The 23,860-nt window shown below is 43.7% G+C and overlaps 1 protein-coding gene across 1 annotated transcript in view; it reads left to right on the top strand.

Moving 5' to 3' along the window:
* NEIL3 (nei like DNA glycosylase 3) overlaps nt 1–23,860 on the top strand; it is a 51,107-nt gene that overhangs the window by 6,431 nt on the left and 20,816 nt on the right. The window contains exons 2-8 of the mRNA XM_047092340.1: nt 2,087–2,119; nt 3,710–3,723; nt 8,000–8,130; nt 17,630–17,764; nt 18,044–18,257; nt 20,996–21,070; nt 23,140–23,306. Of these exons, the coding sequence (XP_046948296.1) occupies nt 2,087–2,119; nt 3,710–3,723; nt 8,000–8,130; nt 17,630–17,764; nt 18,044–18,257; nt 20,996–21,070; nt 23,140–23,306 (769 nt within the window). The remainder of the gene's footprint in view (nt 1–2,086; nt 2,120–3,709; nt 3,724–7,999; nt 8,131–17,629; nt 17,765–18,043; nt 18,258–20,995; nt 21,071–23,139; nt 23,307–23,860) is intronic.

The raw sequence follows: 23,860 nt of genomic DNA, 5'->3' as shown, positions 1-23,860 counted from the left end.
ATGTTTACTTAACCCCAGGCAGCGTGTGATGGGCTCACGGATATTAGTTAAACGCTGTAGTCTCTGTCCCCAAGGAGCCTAGAGACAAACAATGGAGAAATGCAAATCACAGACAAATAATCCTTGTGCATCGTAAGTACCATGATCGTGGTTGCCGGGTTTGGCAGGTGAAAGCCTCAAGATTATTGTGCTTCCCAGGTGGGAAAATTCTAGTACCAGAGAGAAATACAATCTCTGTATGTGAGCAAGGAAGAAGTTATGCTCACATTTCATTTTAACTCCCAAGCACCTCATCAAGTATTAAAAAACGGATTCGGGAATGTATTCAAGCCAAGGTCACACGGCGTCTGTAGCTGGAAGAGGTTGTGCTGAACCGAAGTCATTTGACAGTTGCAGATCTGTTTCCACGGCGACTGTTTCCCTACCTGCCATCATTCCTCCGCTTGCCCTTCTGCTGACATCTGTGTTGTGATGCTCCCCATCGTCAGCCCGTAACCGTCTTTTTTCAGTGTTTGTAGAGACCTTAGTATCATAACTGTTAGAACATTTCTTTTCTCGATGTCATGTTGTGTGTTATTTTTAATCATGGGGAATAGGACAAAACATCAGTACAATGAGCCCTGGGTTACACCTTTAAGGATTTGGTTTGTGGTTCTCTTTGAGGCTCTTTCAGCCAGAACGACATACTTCGCTTTTCACTGACAGCTGTGCAAAGAGATTTAATGGTCTCGTGCATTTTAAGTATATTGGCCTTTATATTTTTGGATTCATCCTCCTATGCACAACAGAATTTATTTACAAGGGCATGTACTCCCCTTTGTCTATTAAATAGGTGGTCTAGTATCTGTAAAATTTTGGAGGGCCATCCGCTGAGACTTTATTTTGCTAAATAACCAATTTTCCCATGGTTGGATCTATTAGGTGTTCTAAAATCTCTGATAGTTGACAGTAATTTGAGGAGCATATAGATGTCTGCACCAGGACAGTCTCTGGTGCCTTGAGGAATTAATCCTGGCAGTAAAAACTTTTTTTTTAACCTACCCTTTAACACTGGTTATAAAGGATGTTTCAGCTCTGCTCTCCCTAAGCTGTACATGGAACTCGATTTCCCACAGTGCAGGCAGGCTCTGTGCAGTCCAGAGACAGGACCTTACAGACCCCATTAGCACCTAGTTAGATGTTCCCTGGCAGGGCGGGGGGTGGGGAATTGGGATAGAAATCAGGATAAACTGGGCTTGAATTTCTTCTTAATAGACATTATTAGGAGCTCTGGGGCATTTGACTATTTGGATGAAAAAGGTAGAGGTTTTTTATTAGAAACCCTTATTTATTATTATTTTTTAATCAGATTTTTACTGTTTCTTTCAGTTGGTCTCTGCTGAAATATATGTTATGGAGTGGTTGAAGAAGAACGAGTGGCACAAATTTCGTAAGAATTGTGCTTAAGTGTTTAACCAGCTACAACAAAGCCCAGTGAGGTATTACTGCTGAATTAGATGTAGATGTTTTGATAATGGAGCAGCTATGGGTGGTCCAGTCTAGTCATTGAACAGTGAGCAGTAGTCCTTAGGGAGTGGGAAGCTTCCTAGAGAATAATCTAGGTTTTCAGAACGCATAGAGTAAAATAAAAATCGGGGGAAATTATGATCCTGGTAAGTGCAAGATTGTGTAGACAAATACAAACAGGTACTTACTTTTAATATTAACACCATCAACTGATGAGCTTTAGGTTGATGTCAGTAATTAAGGATACCTAATGTGGTCCTGACAGTGAGGTGTGAATGACATTTTTTCTTGGCTGTCTCCAGGGTGCAACGAGTGGCACCATTTGTGTGAAGCCATTGGCTTCTCCCTGCGAGCGATGACGCTGGAGACATAATGTCAGAATCTGGCAAAATTGAGTCTTACTATTAGGTGCTACGTGTGACTGTAGAGGAACAAGGGCCTTGGGGCCTGCCTGTCTCTTAGCTGGTACCTTGATTCCCATTTTACTGAGAAAATTCATCACCACGAGAGAATGTGTGCAACCACAGGCCCCTGCCAGCACCTGGACCTGTGAAATATGCCTTCCTTCCTGATGCTGTAGATGGGCTGTCCTTGTTCCTGTCAAGACCAACAGGTGCCATGCGTCCTGTGTGACCCTCCTTCCCGGTGGAGACATTGCTCCAGCCATCCTGTCCCCCGTGTCACTGCGTTCCACTCCGCTGAGATGGCCCGTCTGCAAGCAAACAGACCCTCTCGCCTCTGCTTGCCCTCAGCCGTCACCGCGTTTCTGTTTGCCCTTTACGGCGTCCTGTGTTCACGCTACCTTGCCGCCTCTGATGCCTCTGCGCGTAGCCTCTTAAACCCACTTCAGCCAGGCGTTTGCTTCCTGTCACTTCTCCAAAACCCTTGTCACGGATCACTTCCGTATTGCTAAATCCGGCGGTCGGGTCGCAGTCTCCATCCTGCTTGATGTGTTGGCCGTCCCGGGCACGTGTCTTCTTGGCGGTGTTTCATCCGTGGCTTCTGGGACACCACGCTGGCCTGCTTTTGTTCCTGCCTTGCTGGCCATCTTCTCTCCTGTGCCGTTCTTGGCCCGCTTTCCTCTGACGGTTTGCTGGCCCCTCCTCCTCTCCCCACCACCGTGCCATTGGCGTGCCCTAGCCCTCAGCTCTTGGGCCCCTTCTCTTCTTGAGCCGGACTCCTTCTCTTGCTGATTTCATCCAGTCTCAAAGCTTGAGAAGCCGCTGCAGTGCTGACAACTGGACAGATTTACATCTGTAGCCTCGACCTCTTCCCTGACCTCCAGACTCGTACCCGACTGCCTGCTCGACATCTCACCTTAACTTACCAAAAGCCTAACCCTCACCTTCCTCTGCCATCCCCTTCTGCCCAAATCTTCATCTCAGTTGATAGCTCTGCTGTCTTTCCAATAATCCAGGCCCAAACTCTCCCCTGTTCAATGTACCAGCAAATCGTCTCCCTTCCACCTTCAAAATACATCCAAAAATACATCCAAAACTCTGGCCACTTTGCAGCACCTCTGCTGCTATGACATTGCCCAGATTTCCTTTGTCTCTTGTCCGGATTGTTGCAGCTGTTCTTCTGAGATCTTTTCCAGCTTCTACCCTGATCCCCTTAGGCAGAGGTCCCGCCCAGCACCCAGAGAGAACTTTTTTTTTTTTTTTTTTAGTATTTATTTATTTATTTTGAGATTGAGGGAGTGAGTAGGGGAGGGGTAGGGAGAGAGAGAATCCCAAGCGGGCTCCGTGCTGTCAGCATAGAGCCTGACACGGGGCTTGATCTCCGAACCGTGAGATCGTGACTCGAGCCAAAATCAAGAGTCAGACCCTTAACTGCCTAAGCCACTCAGGTGCCTCCAGAGGGAGCATTTTAAAAAGTAATGTTAGATCATATTTTTCTTCTCTCTCATTTTTGTCAGAGAAACCGCCAGACCGTAGAATGGACCCTGTGGGCCACATGTTCTGATTCTCACAGTGTCAGGCTTTGTCTACACCTTCCCCTGTTCTCTGTGCGCCAGCCATCCTGACCTGCTCACTGTCCCTCATACATCAGAAACACCTTGCCGCAGGACCTTTGCATCACCGTTCCCTATGTCCAGATCATGACTCACTCAAAACCCCTTTCAGACCTGTTCAGATGCCATTTTCTTCACGAGATTATGACTGCCTCATCTAGAATTGTAACCTGTGACACGTTCCCCTAGTCTTGATCTCTCCCATCTCGATTTTTTTTCCAAATGTTCGAATGCACTGTCATTATATTCATTGCTTACTCTTCCCTGCCCAGAAGACTATAAACTCCGTGAAGGCAGGAGGTTTTTAATTTTTGTGTTTGTTTGTTTGTTTTTGTTTTTCACCGATGCTTCCTCAGGATCTAGAACAAGGTGTAACACATGGTGGAGGGTCAGTTAGCTTTTCTACAACGAATGAATCCCGTGAGCAGCCACGAAGGGCGCATTTTCGGTGGCGAGGGACGTCTTTCCAATGTCACGTGCCACCTTTGTTGTTGCCAGAGGGTGTCAAATTGAAGACACAGCCAAGTGAATAGCTGACCTGTGGTAGCAGTTGTCTGTGAGCGCGTTAACCTGAATGGAGTAAGTTCTCGTCAAAGCCGTTCATTTAGCGACGTGAGCAGACTTCACACGAGACAGTTGGGACTCATTTACTGTTTTATTAGGTGTTGTGACAACCTGTCTGTTTCAAGGTGACCGTGTCTGTCCCTTTGCCGGGAGCCATCATAAAACCTGGTAAAGTTGGGATTAAGTAGAGGAAAGGAGGTCTGGGCAGGGCACGGGGAAGTGGTGGACGAGCTCAGTCATGGGGTTTCCCGTTGCAGGTGGGGCAGCAAAACGGGGCACAATTAGCTTCCGGGCGGCACAGTGTGAAACAGTGATGTGCGAGTGAGCAGGAAAATCTTCCGCTGGCCAGTGAGCTACTGTGTTTCACTGTTCACTAGGGCATCAGTCTGTGCCGCAGGATAGATTGTATTAACAGGAGCGTGAGCGAGGTTAGGTGCCGCTGGAAGTTACCGGTGCCTGATTCCAGGTTGCTGAGAAAAGACACCTTGTACACCAGGGTCAGGTGGTACGGTAGGTGCTCAGAGCCTGAGGCCAGACAGGATCGAGTCCCTTGCAATGCCTGGGTCCCCATGGCCAGTGGGTCCGCCGTGCAGTTGACACGCACACTGTGCCTGTGCGCGCACCCCACTTTGTGCTGAGGTGGAAGGACCCCTCTCCGTCCCCCTCGGGGGTGCAATGCAGAAAGCTGGGGTCGTGCCCGAGAGCCATTGATGCACACAGGCCTGTACATCAAGCCTGGAAGAGGGAAGGATACTGCCCCCCAAGGCAACAAGGGGAGCACAGGCTTGCGGGCCGTCTGTCTCTAGACAGGAAACGTTCCAGGCCCGAGGGCCATTCTTACGCAGCCCAGGGGGGTGGGGGTAGGACAGACCATTGCCTTCCCAACACACTGGAGAGAGGGTGAGTTAGAGATGCGCTTGTAAAACTTGAAGGGTTCAAGGAGCTTAAAGCACTGTGGTGGCAGTGGTCACCAATTCCCTCTTGGCCAAGAGGCCTGGAAAACCCCTGTGGTGTCTAGGGCTGTGTGTGTGAAATGGGCTCACGTTGATCACCCAGCCTCTGCCGGAAGCTTAACAGAAGCCAGAGGACTTCAGAGGGCATGGCTGAAACCACTTGCTAGTAACGGGTATTGGGCGAGAATAAGGGATTGTTGACATGGGAGGTGGTGGGGAAAACATGAATTTAGAAATGAAGGTTTTTTAAATGTCTCCAGGACCTTAAATCCAAGATCCAAAAATGTGTAAAACCTAATCTATGTTGAGGCAAAGGCCGCCCCTAACAGATCTGTATCTGCTCTGTGTATCGTCATGTCAGAGGTGTCCTGGCTGGTTTAGAAGCGCTTTTTACCTCCTGATTGCTTGTCTTGGGAACCTGCACTGAGCCAGACTGTCTTAGTCGGCACCTGGCTCCAAGCACGTAGATGTGAGGAGGGCAAGTCTTCTCTTAGGCAGACTCCCGTGCCTTCTCAGTTCGGGGCTGTGACAGGTTCACTTACGAAAACGAGGCAGACGCGCAAGTGTATTTTTCTCCCACCGAGAACGCAAGCCTGCCGGGACAGGGCTTGGTCATCACCTGGGCCCCGGGTTCAACCAAGAAGGAGAAGGGGACTGAGAGGCAGATGTTCTGAGGATGTCACATACGCCTCCGTAGCTAGAACCTCCCATGGGTTCTTTTTTTTTTAACGTTTATTTTTTGTTATTATTTTCGAGAGAGAGAGACGGAGACAGAGGGAGAGAGAGAGGGAGACGCAGGCTCCGGGCTCCGCGCTGTCAGCTCAGAGCCCGACGCAGGGCTCGAACTCTTGAACCTTGAGATCATGACCTGAGCCGCAGTCAGACGCTTAACCCACTGGGCCACCGGATGCCCCACCTCCCACCGGTTCTTTTGTGGTTTGGGCAGAACTGGAAGGCTGCCACTTGTAATTACCCCTGTGCATCTGTTGGTTGGTCACTCTGAGCCTGTGATGACCCCCCGTTCTTACTGCGTGAAGGAGGGATGTGAAGCCCGTTCCCCGACCTTCGGACAGTTGGGGGGATCTGCAGCCCGCTGTCGCCATGATCACTGAACGTGGCCTGGGTGGGAGGGCGGTGTCTGCTCCTGCCCCGGTCGGCTTGGGCCACCATGATGAATGCCATAGACCCGGAGGCTTGCGGACATTTATTTTCTTACAGTTCTGGGGGCCAGAAGTCCAAGCTCAAGCAAGGTTCAGGCCAGTTGGGTTTCTGGTGCAAGCTGTCTTCCGGCTTCCTTCTCGGGTGGTGTCTCCTCTGAGCACAGGGGACCGAGCGCAAACTCCGCCCTCTCTCCTTGTAAGGATCCTAATCCTGCTGGATCAGGGCCCCCACCCTTAGGACTTCATTAACCCTAAGCACCTCATCAAGGCCCTCTTGTCAAACGCAGTCGAACGCTCTGACTGGAGGTTAGAGCGTCATTGGAGGGGACAAAACTCAGTCCCTAGATGTTTTCAATCTTTTTTATTTTTATTTATGGTAAATCCATTATCCCTCTGTTCCTTTGAACTAAATACTATGTGTCTTTTTTCACAAGGGCTAATTTCGTAAACTAAAGAATAGAGTGGACATATCATCTTAAATATTTAGAATGACAGATGTCTGTAAACCACAAGTTTGAGAGTCACTGAACAGTATCCTTCAACCATAAGTGGAGGGCAAGTTGGGATTTGCTCCTCGACTCTATCTAAAGTTGTTTTGCAATTATCTCCCTGTCACCCCCACCACCACTACGTCACCCGCAACCAAGATTTTACCCTGGACCTTCTGAGAATGCTGAGGTCCTTTTGAGAAAAAGGAAAGAAAGAAGTGTGTGAAGATAGGAGATTAAGGGTTAATGTGTAAATATAATTATATGTACTTATGGTATCTTATAGTTAGACCTTAGTTTTAATTTTGTTACTATATTTTGAGGGCAAATTTAAATGATAACTTCCAAAGCGTATCTCAAGAAGGAAGAGTAAGGATACGAACCATACCAGGATACCCACTGCCCACAGAGAAAAAGAGCCTTACCAGTGTCTAAACAGTTGCATTCCTGTCGCTTCTGCACAGAAGGGCTGATACTTTGTTTATAACTTCCTCCATCCTTTCAGTGTTCAGTAGTGGATTGTGATCCTAATAACAGATTGTTTGGTTTTGCGGTGATGGGAGGAAGTGGGTTTCTTTTTCCTTTATTGTTAACATTGTGGTTGGGGAGGAAGAGAAGAGCAGGTCTGGCATTAGATCCCTTTCTTGGGGGAGCCCCAGGCGTCACCACTGATGCCCTACCCCCGACAAGACCAGGGAAACGGCCACTCTCAGTCCTTGGGGCCCAGCAGTGCCGTTCGGATAAAAGCCTGCTGCCAGCAGCTTCTTGTCTTTGGGGGTCCCTCCCACTTATCCTTGCTTTGCAACCTCTTATTGTGCCTTCCTGCCTTCTGAGTTCATCATGACACATAAAAATACTTTGTTTTCATAGTGTATCCACTATTTTTAGCTGTTTCGATCCGAATGCTCTTCTGAGACATTGACTAGGCTTCTGGTCAATGGAAGGCTCTATCCTATTTTTAGTTTTAAAACACTCCCATCATTTTTCTGTGCTTTCTTTTCACAGAGCCATATGGTCCTGGAAGAAACTCATTTTGATTGTGAGCCAATTACTTTCTTTTCCATTTATTTATTTATTTATTTATTTATTTATTTATTTATTTATTTATTTATTTTGGCCTCCCTCTTTTAAATGACTACCTAGTAATTTGACAAGATGTATGTAAACAGCTGATTACATTGCTTGACTTGCTGGAGATTATTCTTTTCATTGGGATGCACCTGGGTAGGAAGTATTATAAGTACATTGAAGAATGGAACTGTAATTTTGTTTAGAGTTTGTATGTGTGTTTACATGTGTGTATGTATTCTCTACCAGGCTGCTGCACTGAATAATAATAAAGATTCCAGCCAGAACTTCTCGGGACTGTTTAACGGACACGTTTACAGTGGTGTACAAACTTTGGGGAAAGAGCTCTTTATGTACTTTGGACCAAAAGCTTTACGGTAAGATAAACCTGTACAATGCATCTTATCTCTCTCCGTTTAAAGATGTGTAGGAGGCTTTTCTTGTAGTTCGCCGGGTGTCACATTTAATCATGTAGAAAGTACTCCATTTTTAAGAGGGCTCTCATATAAGAGGTTGAGATTCTATCATGGAAAGCCATAAGCAGCAGCAGAATAAATTGTGATGTCATCGTTCCTTGGAAGGCTAGTCAGTTTATTTCTTTTAAGAAAAACCGATAGGCTGGACGGGCTTCTGGGAGATGTTGGAGGAGCGCAGCCGGGCACTGCTCTTTGCAGATTCCCCACACGGCTCTTCTCCCCTCCTGTTTTCACCAGGCATTTATCGTATCAGTGACAGCAGTTTCTCTGCATTTCTAACAGCTCCTAGTTTGGTTTAAGCCTGTCTGTAGATTTTTATATTTTTCCATCTCCCTTCTTTTTCTGAAGTCTTGTATGCAATCAGAAACTTACTTATAGAATTCCAAAACTGGGCACAGAAGTCACAAATTCTCCATTCTTTCACAGTGCTTTTGCAAAGTCGTTGCTAATGTGTTGGCAATGAACGACGAGCAGTCCGCTACCTTGGTTGACTTAACTACAAAAATGTCACAATGTTTGTACCTGCCAGAGCGTGGTCCCCTGTTTAACGTTTGCAGGAAAATGAGAGAGGCCTGTGGATTTGTATCTTTGTCTTCTCAGAGTTTAGCCTAAGGTATCGCAAACTGTAAAGAATGGTAGCACCTCCTTGAATCTCTTTCAACGTGTCTTTAAGATACTGAGCGATTTCACCTTAACAGAAGAGTCCTGTTCCTAGAGACCTCGTGGTTCTAACTGGAGGCGACTGATGGTCACGAGGAGATAATATGACTGGATGATGGTTATTTACTGCACCTCGTCTCCCACACGAAGTTTAGAGAACTTCGGAGTTGATGACATGGCTTTTCCTTTGTTTTTTTTTGTTTTTGTTTTTGTTTTTTTTTTTTTTAAATTTTTTTTTTTTTTTCAACGTTTATTTATTTTTGGGACAGAGAGAGACAGAGCATGAACGGGGGAGGGGCAGAGAGAGAGGGAGACACAGAATCGGAAACAGGCTCCAGGCTCTGAGCCATCAGCCCAGAGCCTGACGCGGGGCTCGAACTCCCGGACCGCGAGATCGTGACCTGGCTGAAGTCGGACGCTTAACCGACTGCGCCACCCAGGCGCCCCATGGCTTTTCCTTTGAAATGGGCTCTCTTTGTTGTCAGCAGCTGCTGTCCTTGGACAAGTATCACTTCATGGTTTTGTCTTAGTCTGGAAATGATCGCATCAGCATATGCTTACTGGTTCACGCAGTAATGACCCACGGAAGGCTGCATTATCGTTTTGGTAGATGGATGTGATGGGAAACTCTTGACTCTGAACTGAGCGGGACACAATGGAGCCCACGTAAGGTAGTTGAAACACTGATATGTTATTGATTCTCTGGTGTTAGGTGCAGATTTATTTCTGTAGGATGAGAGGGACGTTTTTATCAGGCATTCTCCAGCAGACTGAGAAAGGGGGAATCATTTCTCAGTGCTCGGCTGTCAGTGAGTGTTCCCTGAAGTTCTAAACAAGGGCAGTCACCTCTTTAAACGAACTGAACTGGTACCATCCCTGGGGACTACGTGTCTCCACGTACGGATGGAGAAAAGTGCAGTGTCTGGCTTCCTTTCAATTTCCTACAGCCCTAACGACTATTTGATGTAATAATTCAAGGTCAGTGGCAGATCAGCTATTTGAATACGAGCCGAGTAACCTAAAATCAACTGTATCCCCCTTCGCAATTTAATATAAGTTAAAAATACACACACACATATGCATATATACACTCCCAACCTGCGCTTCTTAGAATGGGTGACTGTCAAAGACATGTGATCGCTGCGTGAGGTTGCGAGTCTGTGGGCGCGAGATAGAAATGCAGTGTTCATTTCTGACCTCGTTTTGCTACCCACCGGGCTGCTCTGCATCTTAGAGAGCAGGTAGCAGGAAACCCACTTAGTGATCGCTTCCATTTATCCCTTAATGCGCACCTTTTTACAGTTAAAAGTGCCCTGGGCTTTAATACATCTTCAGGGCAGGCCATGAATCTTCCTGGTATTCACGCATAATGGAAGTAGAATGTGGCCCGGCGCTCTGTAAGAGGATCTGCCTTGCAAACATCCACACTTCAGAGGGATACAAATTAGAGTGAGTATTTCTGTTACTAAAAGATGTATCAAAGTGCTCAAGCGTTCCTGTGAGTGCCATAGAAGACTGAACTTATTTGCTGCGTGTTTATTTTTGGAGCCCAGTTGTGGCGTCCTGTGTGACTAATACCTGCACTCCTTCTGAACACTTTAAAGAAGCTTGTCACCTATAACAAAACAAAAATCATTTTAAGTTTTTGGCTATACACGTGGCAAATACTCATTAGAGGAGGCCGAGCCGTAAAGAGCAAGCAGGAATAAATGTATACGTTGGCGGTCTCAGTCCCAAGTATCACCTCCCTTAACTGTGGGTGCATGCACCAGCACACGGTACTGTGTGGGCACACAGACACACACACCCTCCAAGCTGCCATTTTCCATCAAACTGAACCCAGCTGTTACATCTTGGACCAACATTCAAAAGATATTTTTTTAATGAATCTCTCTTTCCAAAGCACTTCGCTATTTCCAGCTTGTGACTTATATGACTCCGGTGGCTTGTATCGTATTCGGAAACTGTTATCTGAAACGTTTCGGAGGCTTTGCCATTTTAGAGAACCTTTATACATTATCGATTTTGTAATTTATTGGAGTTTAAGTGATACCATCCTCTAAACAGATTTGCATGAGACAACATGTTTGCTAAACAGCCTTTAAGGAATCTGTCCTATGCTACTCACAAAAGGGTTTTACAGCTTAGACGTGGTTCTTGCGATCTGTCACTTAACATGTTAGAAAAACCGAAGCGTGGGGAGAGATTCTAAATGAAATCATGTACTTTAAGAGGAGTCACTCCTACGATGTGTCTGCCTCACTTGCTGACTTGTCTCTTAAGGATAGCACTTCTTCTGGAAACTGGTCGTCTGGCCACACTAACTGCAGAGTTCCTGTTGACTCTGACACAGTGTTACTGAACCTTCTCTCTCACACAGTGGGTTGGGTCAGTGTGGGTTCTTCTGTGAGACTTTCTCATCTGAAGGCTCTGTGATGTAGGCAAGCTGGGATATGAGGCCTCAGGACTTGTCGGTGGCCATGTTCCCGGGCTTGTGAGGTGGTGCAGGATAAAACCAGCCTGCACAAAGGCTGTAGCCCCTCCTTCCATCCGTTCCTGCGATCCGGCTGTTTTCCTGCGTTTCCTGTGCTTGATTCTTCAGACTTCCCCTCCGATTCCATGAGCTCAGTATTCCTAAACCTGTTTCAATTGGGTTTCTGTTACCTGCAAGTTAAGAAAACTGACCATTATCCAAAGGTACAGACTTGCAGTTTACCGTGTATTTTCTCTAAATACATCCTGCGATATAACATACAGCATGGGGACTACAGCGTTTAATAACACTGTATTGCATGTTTGAAAGTTGTTAAGAGAGTAGATATTAAAAGTTCTCATCACAGGAAAAACATTTTCTTAACTATGTTTGGTGACCTATGTTAACTAGACTCACTGTGATCGTTTTGCAATGTATACAAATACTGAGTCATTCTGTGGTACAAGTGGAACTAATATAATGCTCTGTCAGTTGTACCTCCGACTTAAACGAAGGAAAGAAAGAAGGAAGGAAGGAGGAAAGAGCGGAAGAGAAAATAAGAGCACTCACCATTAAAAGTAATCTGTGGGCAGAAAATTAAACATCTTTAGTTCGTGAGATGATAAATTGTTGACATTTTTATTTTCTATTTCGGTTGTGATGGTCCTGTCAGGCGTAACTGGAGAAAATCTGGAAATCTTCACCTCTTTCGCTCCCTTTTCCTCCTGCACCTGATGGCCTGCATGATTACCAGTCCTGCCTGCCTTTTCCTGTTTTACTTAATAATACACACCTTCTTATTGCAATTTTTTCCTTATTTTAAAAGTAATGATAAGTCAATTATAAAACATTAAGAGAGTTCCAAAAAGTCTAACGGCAAAAGTAAATACCACCCATAATTACAATCACCAAAAAAGGGCACTCTTAACAATGTTTGTACACATCATAGATAAAATACAAATTGTATATATACCATATATTCATACACAGTTTATATCACATGTGCACGGATCATGTGATATTTATGTATTACAGTCTTTATATAAATGGGAATTTTAATTATGTGAGGCTTTTGTTTTACACAGTATGCATATTGGTGTCAAAATATACGTGTGCCTTATTATTTTGCATAGTATTCCACTAGATCGTGTATATATCACTGCTGACTAGCATTTCACCCCATTTTTCACTCTAATAAATAACTCTGTAGTGAACATCCTTGAGCATGTATCTTTTACCATTGTGATGTTTCCTTAGGATAAATTCCTAGATGTGGATTTGCTGGATCTTGGTTACTGGTGCTTTTTTTTTTTTTTTTTTAATTTTTCAACATTTATTCATTTTTTTTTTTTTTAATTTTTTTTCAACGTTTTTATTTATTTTTGGGACAGAGAGAGACAGAGCATGAACGGGGGAGGGGCAGAGAGAGAGGGAGACACAGAATCGGAAACAGGCTCCAGGCTCCGAGCCATCAGCCCAGAGCCTGACGCGGGGCTCGAACTCACGGACCGCGAGATCGTGACCTGGCTGAAGTCGGACGCTTAACCGACTGCGCCACCCAGGCGCCCCAACATTTATTCATTTTTTAAAAAATATTTTAATGTTTGTTTATTTTTGAGAGAGAAAGAGATGGAGCACGAGCAGGGGAGGGGCAGAGAGAGAGGGAGACACAGAATCTGAAGCAGGCTCCAGGCTCCGAGCTGTCAGCACAGAGCCCGACGCGGGGCTCGAACCCACAGACTGTGAGATTGTGACCTGAGCCAAAGTCGCTCAACCGACTGAGCCACCTCGATGCCCCTACTGGTGCTTTTTTATATCCCTTTTGAAAGCGTATGGAAATCTATCATGAGCAGAAAGCACAGGCGTCTGCACCTGGTCATACAGTAGAGAACGGCCCGTGCGTGGCCTGCCTCGGCTCTGATTGTGTAGTGTTTATCCAAACCTCTGTGTGAGGTTATGAAAGCCCAGAAACGTGTTAATGTAAAACCCATGTACAGCACCATAATAGCTGTGGAATGGGGGGCACCTGGGTGGCTCAGTCGGTTGAGCGTCCGACTTCAGCTCAGGTCATGATCTCGCTCGTGGTTCGTGAGTTCGAGCCCTGTGTTGGGCTCTGTGCTGACATCTCAGAGCTCTCTACCCCTCCCACACTCATGCTCTGTCTCTCTCTCTCTCTCTCTCTTTCAAAAATAAACGTTAAAAAATTAAAAAAAAATTGTGTAAGGTTAGGGACCTTATCATAACAGATTGACCTGGCCTGCTATTCTCAACTGATAACTGTAATTTTAATTGTTAAAATGATTTAAATATACCTGCTTCCTAATTCAACATCTGGCACATCTTTGGATCTGGTTCTGTTGACTGCTTTATCCCTTGACATTGAGTCCCTTTGTTTTTCTTTCTTGTTTTTTGTTCTTTATCTCCTATTTTTATGTGCCATAATTTTTTTGGATCCCAGATAACCCTGTTGAGAGCAACAGTAGAGATGGGTAAATAATATTTGAGCTCAAAAATAGTCAGGCCTCTTCCATCAGGTCAGGTGGGAGATTGAGGAGTTGAGCTTGGTTTGGATCCTGTTGTGTTGTCATTGGCTCTGGGGACAGTGACATCGAAAACTTGAGCTGCTGCTCAAACCTTATGCCTTGAGCATGGCCTGGTGTGGCTGCGGCTGGTTCTCTGTGTTTTTGGCCTGCTCTCAGCTTTTACAGACCCTGCGTATTTGTGTCAGGGGATTCCTCCACACGCTTCTCCTCCCCACCCCCGCCCCCACCACTGCTGTTGCCTGTCGTCCAGTGAGAGGTGCATGATGGGGAAAGTGGTTCTTCTAGGCCACTGTGCATTTGGACCTCAGGGTTGCACTTTGCCCAGAGCTGCTGACCCTCTCTTCCCCCAAGGCAGCCACATTCTTACTTCCATGTGGGGGTGGTCTCTAGTCAAAGGGCATTTCTTTCTTCTAAGTGGAACAGATGTCTCGTCGTATCCGTGCAGGAATCCTTGACAAAGCTGATTCCCAGTCTCGCCCCTAAAGACTGACGGTTTTTGCTCTGCTTGTCCTCAGGCGCGGTGCGTTTGGCCTGAGCCCACTGGCCAAGAGCTTCCTGCCCTCCCCGGTGGCAGCCTGCCTGTTTTAGCTCCAAGGAGAGGACTTCCTGTGGGTGCGGGGGGTTCCCGTTACCCATGAGGACCCCGGGCTTTTTGTTTGTACCTCTCCCTCGGCTACAGACAGGTGCTGTGCCACCGGGGGGCCTCCTTCTGCCCCCTCCCAGGACTCCCCTTTCTCCCGCCCAACTGCTGCACGCCGTGCAACAGAGCTCACACACCAGCCCTCACACACGAGCCCGTGCTCTCCGTATCTGGGACTCCAGGAATTCTCAGCTGTTCCAGCAGCCACACTCAGGAGTTAGAGGTTCTTAGATTCAGCAGTTTCCTTCTTACCCATTTCTACAGTTAAGTAATTTGTGTGTCTGTGTTTCCACATGGAGGGACTCGGGACTCTTCGGAATTTGGCCTACCTGGCTGCCTGCAGCCCCATGTCTCTGACGGGCTCAAGAGAACTTAGCATTTTGTCAGTGATAGCAGTTTTCTCTCCGTATCGGGAGACGAGCTCCATGTGCTTTCAGCTTCCATAGCCTAAGCAGATTCAGAACTCCCTGCTGCTGCTTTCGCATCGTTACGTCCAGATTGTTTTAGAACTTCTTTCTTTAAATCCGTACCATAAGCTTTACGATAATTGTATTCAACTATTTTACACTTGTTGTTATCCTCAGGTCACTTCTGACTACTTGCTAATTTTCATGAGCAATTGTCTTGTTAGCAATGTACAGTTGTTACTAAGATGAACCTCTGACACCGTCGCTGATGCTGTTTATGTTTGTGTAAGGATGTTCCGATCTTTCTGATGGAATGTGGCTGCTGTTGAAAACAGGATCAGGTCTTACTTACTGGTCTGTGTTAGGAGGTTATTTCTGACTGGAGGAATTTTCCCAGTATCACTTCAGTTTTTAGTTTGGACATAATTCTTTTATATCAGAACTTTGGCTGCAGGTGACAGAAGCCAAACTCCACTGAGTTCAGTGATTATTTATGATAAGAATATGGAGTATCGTACCTGAAGGTAGGACAGTCGGGTTTCAGGGAGAACTGGAAGCAAAGACTAAATGCTCTGAGGACTCTGCAGTTTTTGATTCTGTCTCTCACTGTCACCTGCTGCAATCTTCCTTTCTGCAGACAGGCCTCTCTTGGCTTCTCTGCTGCCCATGTTGGGTAATATTCCCGGAGACCGTTCCCACATCAGATCTCCTAGTACTCCCAAGAAACTGATCTCTCTGCATCCCGAATCCATAAATTCGTCAGGAGAATGCTGATGAATCTAGATACTGGATACTCATGGACCCAGCTTGACTCAGTTGTGCATTTCTGAATCAGCTATGTCAAGGCATGAGATCTTGAGGAAGGGACAAGAGGTGAACTCAGAGTTGGGCCTAAGGCCCCCTGTTGGCAGGCAGTCATACTACGCAGAGTAAATGATCTTGGGTAACCAGTCTGACTGGGGGTGGAAGGAGCTTGAAGGATCAGAAGATAGAAACAAAGATCTAATAAAATTTTCCTAACGGGTTGATGATAACGAGTCTTAAAAAACATATCTAACTCTTGAATGTAAATGTGATAATGAGCCTATGTCCTGGTCTATAAAAGGTCAGTATGGCAATTTTAAAAACAGTACAGATGTATAGTGTGCCTCAGAAATTTTCACGATGCTGGTATGTTTTTCTTAGTTGAGTGTCAAGGGTACTTAACACAAAATGTGGTACGTTGGGACTCAGTAGTGACAACGTTCTGGTGTTCAATTAAAAGAAATAAAAATAAACTAAATACGCTTTTGTACGCACATTTTCTTGTAAATTGAATAGATGTATAAGACCACACACACACAAAAAAAAAGCCTACTTAATTTGATTCAGGGCTCTTATTGGGGCTACTGCCGCAATTCGTTTGGGTCTTAACCTTTGAGATATTTTATGTGGATGCAGTTTCATTACAGAAGGTGATTTAGAATCCACTTTATGGGCCATGCGACTAAAAAGATTTTAGATGTGATGGCTTCTGGGCATGACAGCTGTATACCTTTCGCTGGGGTTGAACCTCCAGAAGCTAAATTATGGAGTACTTACAGGCACACATTTTTCCTGTCAGGAACTATGGGGCATGTAAAATGCATTTGTGATTGATAGTAGGGCACACAGAGTTTAAAACCCACATTTTTAAAGTTAGACTGGTTAACCTTGTACAATACTGTAACATGGTGCCTCGGAATTAGAAGCACCGTGCGGTAACATTTGCCGCCAAAAGAGCCATATTTATTAACTCAACAAAGCTGTAAGGAGAAGGATCAGAAAGGCGGAACACAGTATTTCATCTCGAGAATCATTTGCGATCTCCATCATCAGAGGCCTCACAAAACCACTTTCTCTCTTGCTTTCTTTCATGTGTGCGTGCCTGCGTGTTTTTGCTGGACATGCTAATCAATCCTGTAAAAACTGAAAGGTTCCAAGTTTTTCATCACTGCATTGTGGCTTTCAAGCTAACCGTAAATATTTATAAATCCCCTCTTCCCAATACGTATAAAGGTAAAAGAAAACTAAAAGAACTGAAGACAATAGCATTTTGACTCGTTCTCTTTTGATAACGTAAGATTTTGCAAAAAAAAAATTGCTTCATTGTGCATCCCGGAGCAAGGGGGAACAAAACAGTGTCTTAAACCGTAGATACCATTTTGGAGTCGGTAAACACTTGCCATCCATTGTGGCTAGAAATACAGAATTTGAACGTTAGTGGCTTTATAGAATTTATATAAAAAACAAACAAAACAGAAACAACTAGAGGCAATTTAAATCTAGCCTCATCTCATCCAAAGCCTTTGAATCTGAGAGAAAGCGGAGACGCTAGATGGTTCTGTGAATAAAAGTACTTCATCTGACGAGAAAGGAAGAACAGGGTATGTGTTCCTGAGCTTATTGTGGGGCCCTCTTATTTTCCTAGGAATTTATTTTATTTGTGGTTCGAAAAACTGATCGTCACACCTAGTTTCATAAGGATACAATGCCCTAACAGAAGAATATATAATACGAACTACATTGTTTGCCCTCTGAAAGCGCCTGTCTTGACTATCATTTGTTTTCTTATAATCCAAAAAGTGAAACAAAGGAAGAAAAACTACATATACAGTATACTTTCTGCCACTCAAAAATGGGTCTGATGTTGTTTCAGGATTCATTTTGGAATGAAAGGCTCCATCATGATTAATCCACTGGAGTGTAAAAATAAAAATGGAGTTTCTCCTGTTCTTGAAGTCCAGCTCACTGAAGATCTCATTTGTTTCTTTGACTCATCGGTAGAACTCAGGTAAAAAGGAGAAGAAAGGAAAAGTACTTCAGCTGGAAAAGTGCAGAGTTAGAGCTGCGGTTTGAAATGTGGAGACAGGTAGATGTTTTAAAAATGGTTTATAACTGATAAACACTCATTTTGGAAGAGGCGTCGGATAATCTAGTTTGTTAGGGTCTTTATTGTTGGGCTCTAGAACTCTTCTGCCCTGATTAACGGAAGGTGTGTGTATCCGAGATCATTTTAAATGACACTGTGTGAAGACTTATGATGAATGTCTTTTATATTTCCTTTCTACAGAAACTCTACAGAAAGCCAACAGAGAATAAGAATGATGGAAGAATTAGATGTATGTTCGCCTAAATTTAGTTTCTCAAGAGCGGAGAGTGAAGTTAAAAAGCAAAAAGGACGGATGTTGTGTGACGTGTTAATGGACCAGAAAGTATTGCCTGGGGTGGGGAACATCATCAAAAATGAAGCTCTCTTTGACAGTGGCCTCAACCCAGCTGTCAAAGTAGGTGATATAAGTATTTTTTTTTTTAAACGATTTCTGTATTTTTAAATACTGTTAAGGGACCAATGTGTGACACTTGAGTCCGTGTTGCAGTAAAACATTCTCCCCAAACAGAGACTTTGAGGGTGTTTGTTGTCGTCAGCTTCTTAATGAGGCCAACACAGACCGCTCGATTGTTTTTAAGTTTATTTATTTATTTTGAGAGAGAGTGGGTGAGGAAGGGACAGACAGGAAGGGAGACAGAGAATCCCAAGCATGCTAGCGGTCAGCGACGAGCCAGACGCAGGGTTTGAACCCACAGCCGTGAGATCGTGTGTGACCTGAGCCGAGATGAAGAGTCGGACTCTTGCGCGACTGAGCCGCCCAGGTGTCCCCCGACCACTCTGTTTAAAATTGCCCTGTGCATCCCTTTGTCCCCACCTCATGTCCCCCATTGTCCCTAACTTGCCTTGGTTTTTATTATCCCCATGCCATGGATCACTTTTTGATCAACCTAACTTTCACTTGTTATACTTACTACTTAAAATCTGCCCCCGCCCCGTGCGGCCATGCAGTCTCTTAGGAGGAAGGTGTCTGTTTCGCGGATTGAGGTAGCCAAGCGTCTAGAATGCAGCGTCTAGCACATGGAAGGCATCAAAGAAATACCTTTTGGGGGGTATGAACGAAGTAAGCTCACAGCTTGCTTTTTGAACCCGGCCTATTAAATTCACACTCCACACACGTATTCCTGCGTGTAGCTGTTCTGACGTTAGCAAATGCTTTGTTGGTGGGATAAGCAAGGAAGAGGTTGAGGAGTAAGAGGTTAGTGGGGGGATGGAAACAAAATTTGGAGCATTTGTTAACTAGTTTAGACTGGAATGAAGGGAAAATACAGATTTCTGGGGAGGGGCGCATTTTCAGGACAAGGACCGGGTTTGGTTGTTTTTTCCTTGTTCTTCAACAGAAGAGACACAGACTTATTTAAATGAGAAAAAAAATGGTAAAGAAGGGCAGGTTAAATCTGTAGGAAAGAGAATGGTGATTTATTGGGCAAAGTTGTAAGAAGGTCAGAGAGCTTACAACTCAGACCCAGGTAGAAGGCTATGTATATTTTAGTTTCTAGGGAAGAAATCTACGTGAGGGCTTTTACCTATATCCAACTAGTCTCTTTAAACTAAATCATCTTCTACATGAATCCAAAGGTACCTTTTGATTTTTGTGTAATTATTTCGTAGTTTTTATTAAATCCAGTCCAGTAAGAAATAAGTCTTAAAAGAAACCAGTTAATGACTTTTCTAGATTAGATTCTGCTTTTTGACTCTTGGAACAGGTTACTTAAATTTCTGTAACATGGGAGTAATTAATAAAACAGATTTTTAATAAGAATGAGCTTTTTAAAATTACCCAGACCTCTATGGAAAACGTTTTTGAAAAAAAGAACCCGGAGTATTGTTATTATCTCTAATAATCTAAGAATTCACTTCTTACTTGTATATCCAGCCAGCCATTCATCTAGTAAAGGAGCATCTGCCCATAATGTCTGGGAGTTTAAAAATTAACGGCAGTTCTCAAGTTTAGCTATTCGCCCCTTAAGAGCACATGCACGGTTATTGAAAAAGTACAGTTTAACATTGCAACGTATGAGTGAATCTGTTATATAAGATATGGGAAGAGACAAGTGTGTTGTAGAAGCGTATATGTTTTAAGCTTTAAATAAATGAAAAATGTACAGAATACTTTCATACTGTTTATGTCGATTAGATGATTTTAGGTTTTATGGTCACTGATAAATGAGTTTCTCTTGTATATAGATGTATGTATACATTCACGTACATAAACAAGGATAAGTCATCAGAATTTTTCCTGGCCTCACCATTGAAACCAAATGCACATGGTGAATAATTCTACAAGGATAACAGTGAGATTTATGCCAGGCTGTGTCACAAAAATTTCTTCAGGAAGGTCTATTTCTGAGTTCTTCCATGTGTTAATAAGTGCTCTGATATTTTTTTTTTTTATTTTAACATTTTTTATTTATTTTTGGGATAGAGAGAGACAGAGCATGAACGGGGGAGGGGCAGAGAGAGAGGGAGACACAGAATCGGAAACAGGCTCCAGGCTCCGAGCCATCAGCCCAGAGCCCGACGCGGGGCTCGAACTCACGGACCGCGAGATCGTGACCTGAGCTGAAGTCGGACGCTTAACCGACTGCGCCACCCAGGCGCCCCATAAGTGCTCTGATATTAATGCATGTATATAAATTCATATCTTTTTTAGGCCGAATAGTGTCCTTGATGGTCATCTATTCCTGTGCTGATTTTTCCCTCCCTTCCCCTTCCTTCCCCTTCCTTCTTTTTCCTTTTGTTTCCTTTCCTTCCTTCCTTCCTTCCTTCCTTCCTTCCTTCCTTCCTTCCTTCCTTCCTTCCTTCCTTTTTGCAGATCCAGCAGGACTTTTCCAGGTGGCTGATAAAGAATGCTGGGACTTTGAAGATGTCTGAAACAGAAGAGATATTCAATAAATACTTGAATTTAGATATAAAATTTATAAATAACAGTGGCAGTTTTTAATCCGTAGTCCTATCACGTAAAAATAAAACCATCGTTACTGACACTAAATAAATGTGCGAGAAATAGAGTTCTGGAAAGTATGCATGTATTTGAAATCTGTTGAGAGTTCTCTTAGGACTGGCAACTGGTATTATTTTTGTAGAGTAATGAGCAAATTATGAAACTGTCCTCACTTGTTTTTCTATTTGAAGGCTTGTCAGTTAACAGATGAACAGACCCATCACCTTGTGAAAATGATACGTGACTTCAGTGTTCTTTTTTATAGGGTAAGAGCAAAATTTTTTCTACTTGTGAAATGTCAACCGCTTCCCTTTTCGTTGCACCAAAAATGTTTTGGCTGTATGTAGCCATCTAGTGGCCAGTGTGTAGAGGTACAATAAGGGAGAGTGATGTGTGGGCATAATGAACATCTGGAAATTTTATGTCATGGCTTAGTCCAAACTTGTCTCACGGTAATTATTTTAAATTTAGACTAAGGTGGGGAAACAGCCATGTTAGCATTTTACTTACAGTCTCCTTCTGTTTTGGGGTATATAAAAGTAAAATGTAAGAACTCTAGAGAGAGAACTCAATTCTTTGGAATAAATAGTCCTCCGTTTAGTCAGATTTTGCCACTTGCTGTCTGTGTGTTTTACATCATGTAGGTAATTTAGGTTTAGTTTCCTCATCTGTAAAATGGGATAGTAAATTTTCTCCATCTACCAGAAAGACTATTTTGAGAATGAAATAAGTACTTGCTAACCTGTAAATTTTGGAAGTTGTAAATATGTGTGTACATGTGCATATAGTGTTCAAAAAACAAATTTTATCTTTTAAACAAGGTATCATGAATGTGTCATTTTTTTTTCTCCACTGTCCATTTTCTGTATTCAAAATTTTTATTTTCACTCTGTTCAGAAAGGCAGCTATGATAGGAGTCTTCCTTAATTGGCCTGGAGTGTTACTGAACCTCCTGCTTTACGTGTGTGCCTTGAGTATTATGACTATTTTACTTCTTGAGAGAGAGAGAGAGAGAGAGAGAGAGAGAGAGAGAGAGAGAATATGAGGTGAGTGGGGGAGGGGCAAAGGGAGAGGGAAAGAGAATCCCAAGCAGGCTCTGCACTGTCAGTGTAGACCCTGATGTAGGGCTCGATCTCATGAACCACGAGATCGTAACCTTAGCCAAAATCAAGAGTTGGACGCTTAACCTACTGAGTCACCCAGGCGCCCCATAACTTTTTTTTTTTTTTTAGTTTTTTTAAATGTTTATTTTTGAGAGACATAGAGAGAGTGGGAGCAGAGGAGAGGCAGAGAGAGAAGGAGACACAGAATCTGAAGCAAGCTCCAGACTCTGAAATATCAGTACAGAGCCCAACGCGGGGCTTGAACTCAAAAACCAAGAGATCATGGCCTGAGCCGAAGTCGGGCGCTTAACTGACTGAGCCACCCAGGAGCCCCACCCCATAACTATTTTAATATTCTGTATGCTTACTTATTCTTCCAGGGGAAGGTGATTATAGAGAACTATCCATTTTCTGCCCCTGTTAAGTTGGGTATTTTAATACTTCGTTTAAATCCATAGAGGTTGTTTGTGTAATTTTCATCTTACATATGGTGAGTCATATTTCTGGGTCTTGAGATTTTCGCAGTGCTGATGTAAACCCAAAACATCCTCTTTTTAGGAGCTTTAAGTATATATATGTGAGTAGAATAAAACTGTGACAGGGAATATCAAAATGTCTTTTGAGTTAGAATGTATACCAAATGGAACATGTTCTTGGCTAGGAAGGCATTTGAATTTTTATTTTCTTTTTTAGTGAATTTGTAAGATGAAAGGTGAAAAAGTATTGTCAGATCAACAAAGAAGATGATCTCAAGTTTTTGGCCCTAGAAATAATGTTTTGTTTTTGTCTGTTGAAAGAAAGTGAGCAGCTTTAGTGTTCTAAAAATAAATCAGATTTCAAGCTAATCTAGTCTTTTTCTTATAACCACATAATTATGTTTAATTAAAAAAAAAAAAAACCTTAAAAGCTTAAGAGACATTTTACATTGTAGAACTTTTGTATCCCATTTAGATAAAAAGATAATTCTATGCAAAGGATAATTTTGAATACTAATAAGTTGTAAAATAATGACTTAATTATTTCACACAAATGTTGTTTGACAAATATTGCTGAATCTTGTCAATACCTTTTTCTCAGATGAAAAGAAAAGATTATATGGACATATGTACAAGCATGTAAATTTTAACCAAATTATTTTCAGAAATGACTTTCAAGAACGTATCTTTGGCTCCTTAGCAACACTGTCTTATAGAAATATTATAATGTTTGGTTTTTTGTTTGTTTGTTTTTAGTGCCGGAAAACTGGATCTGTTATCTCTAAACACTGTAAGGTTTACAAGCGTCCTAACTGTTGTCAGTGCTGTTGCAAAATAACTGTGTGTCGCTTAGGAGAGAATAACAGGATGACATATTTCTGTCCTCGCTGTCAAAAAGAAAATCCTCAACATGTTGACATATGGTGAGTTACCTAATGTAAACGTATATACCATTTGCCCTAATTGGCTAACTCAAAAGCTATTAGTAAGAACATAATTCAAAGACATTTGAACCCTTGGAAGGAAATGGTAAATAACATTATCAAAACACCAGGATAGGGCTCCTGAGTGACTCAGTCAGTTGAGCGCCTGACTCTTGATTTCAGCTCAGGTAATGATCCCAGGGTTGTGGGATCGAGCCCCGCGTTGGACTCCGCCCTGAGTATGGAGCCTGCTTAAGATTCTCAGTCTCTTTCTCTTTCCCCTTTTCTCTCTCTTTCTCTCTCTCCCTCTCTCCCTCTCCCTCTCTCTCTCTCTCTCTCTCTCCCCCCCTCTCTCCCTCTCTCTCTCTCCCCCTCTCTCCCTCTCTCCCTCTCTCTCTCTCTCCCTCTCCCTCTCCCTCTCCCTCTCTCTCTCCCCATCCCCCGCTCATGCACACTCTCTCTGTCTCTCTCTCTCTCTGTCAAATGAAAACAACAACCACAACAGAAATCAGGATAAGCTGAAGACGATAAATGGACCACTTCTGGATTCAGTA

Source organism: Lynx rufus, unplaced genomic scaffold, assembly GCF_022079265.1.
Source record: "Lynx rufus isolate CCGP_SWC_20201006 ecotype Redwood Valley unplaced genomic scaffold, mLynRuf1.p SCAF_3, whole genome shotgun sequence".
NCBI classification, from domain to species: domain Eukaryota; kingdom Metazoa; phylum Chordata; class Mammalia; order Carnivora; family Felidae; genus Lynx; species Lynx rufus.
Note: the sequence above shows the minus strand (reverse complement) of the source record. Positions and strands in the feature narration are given on the sequence as shown.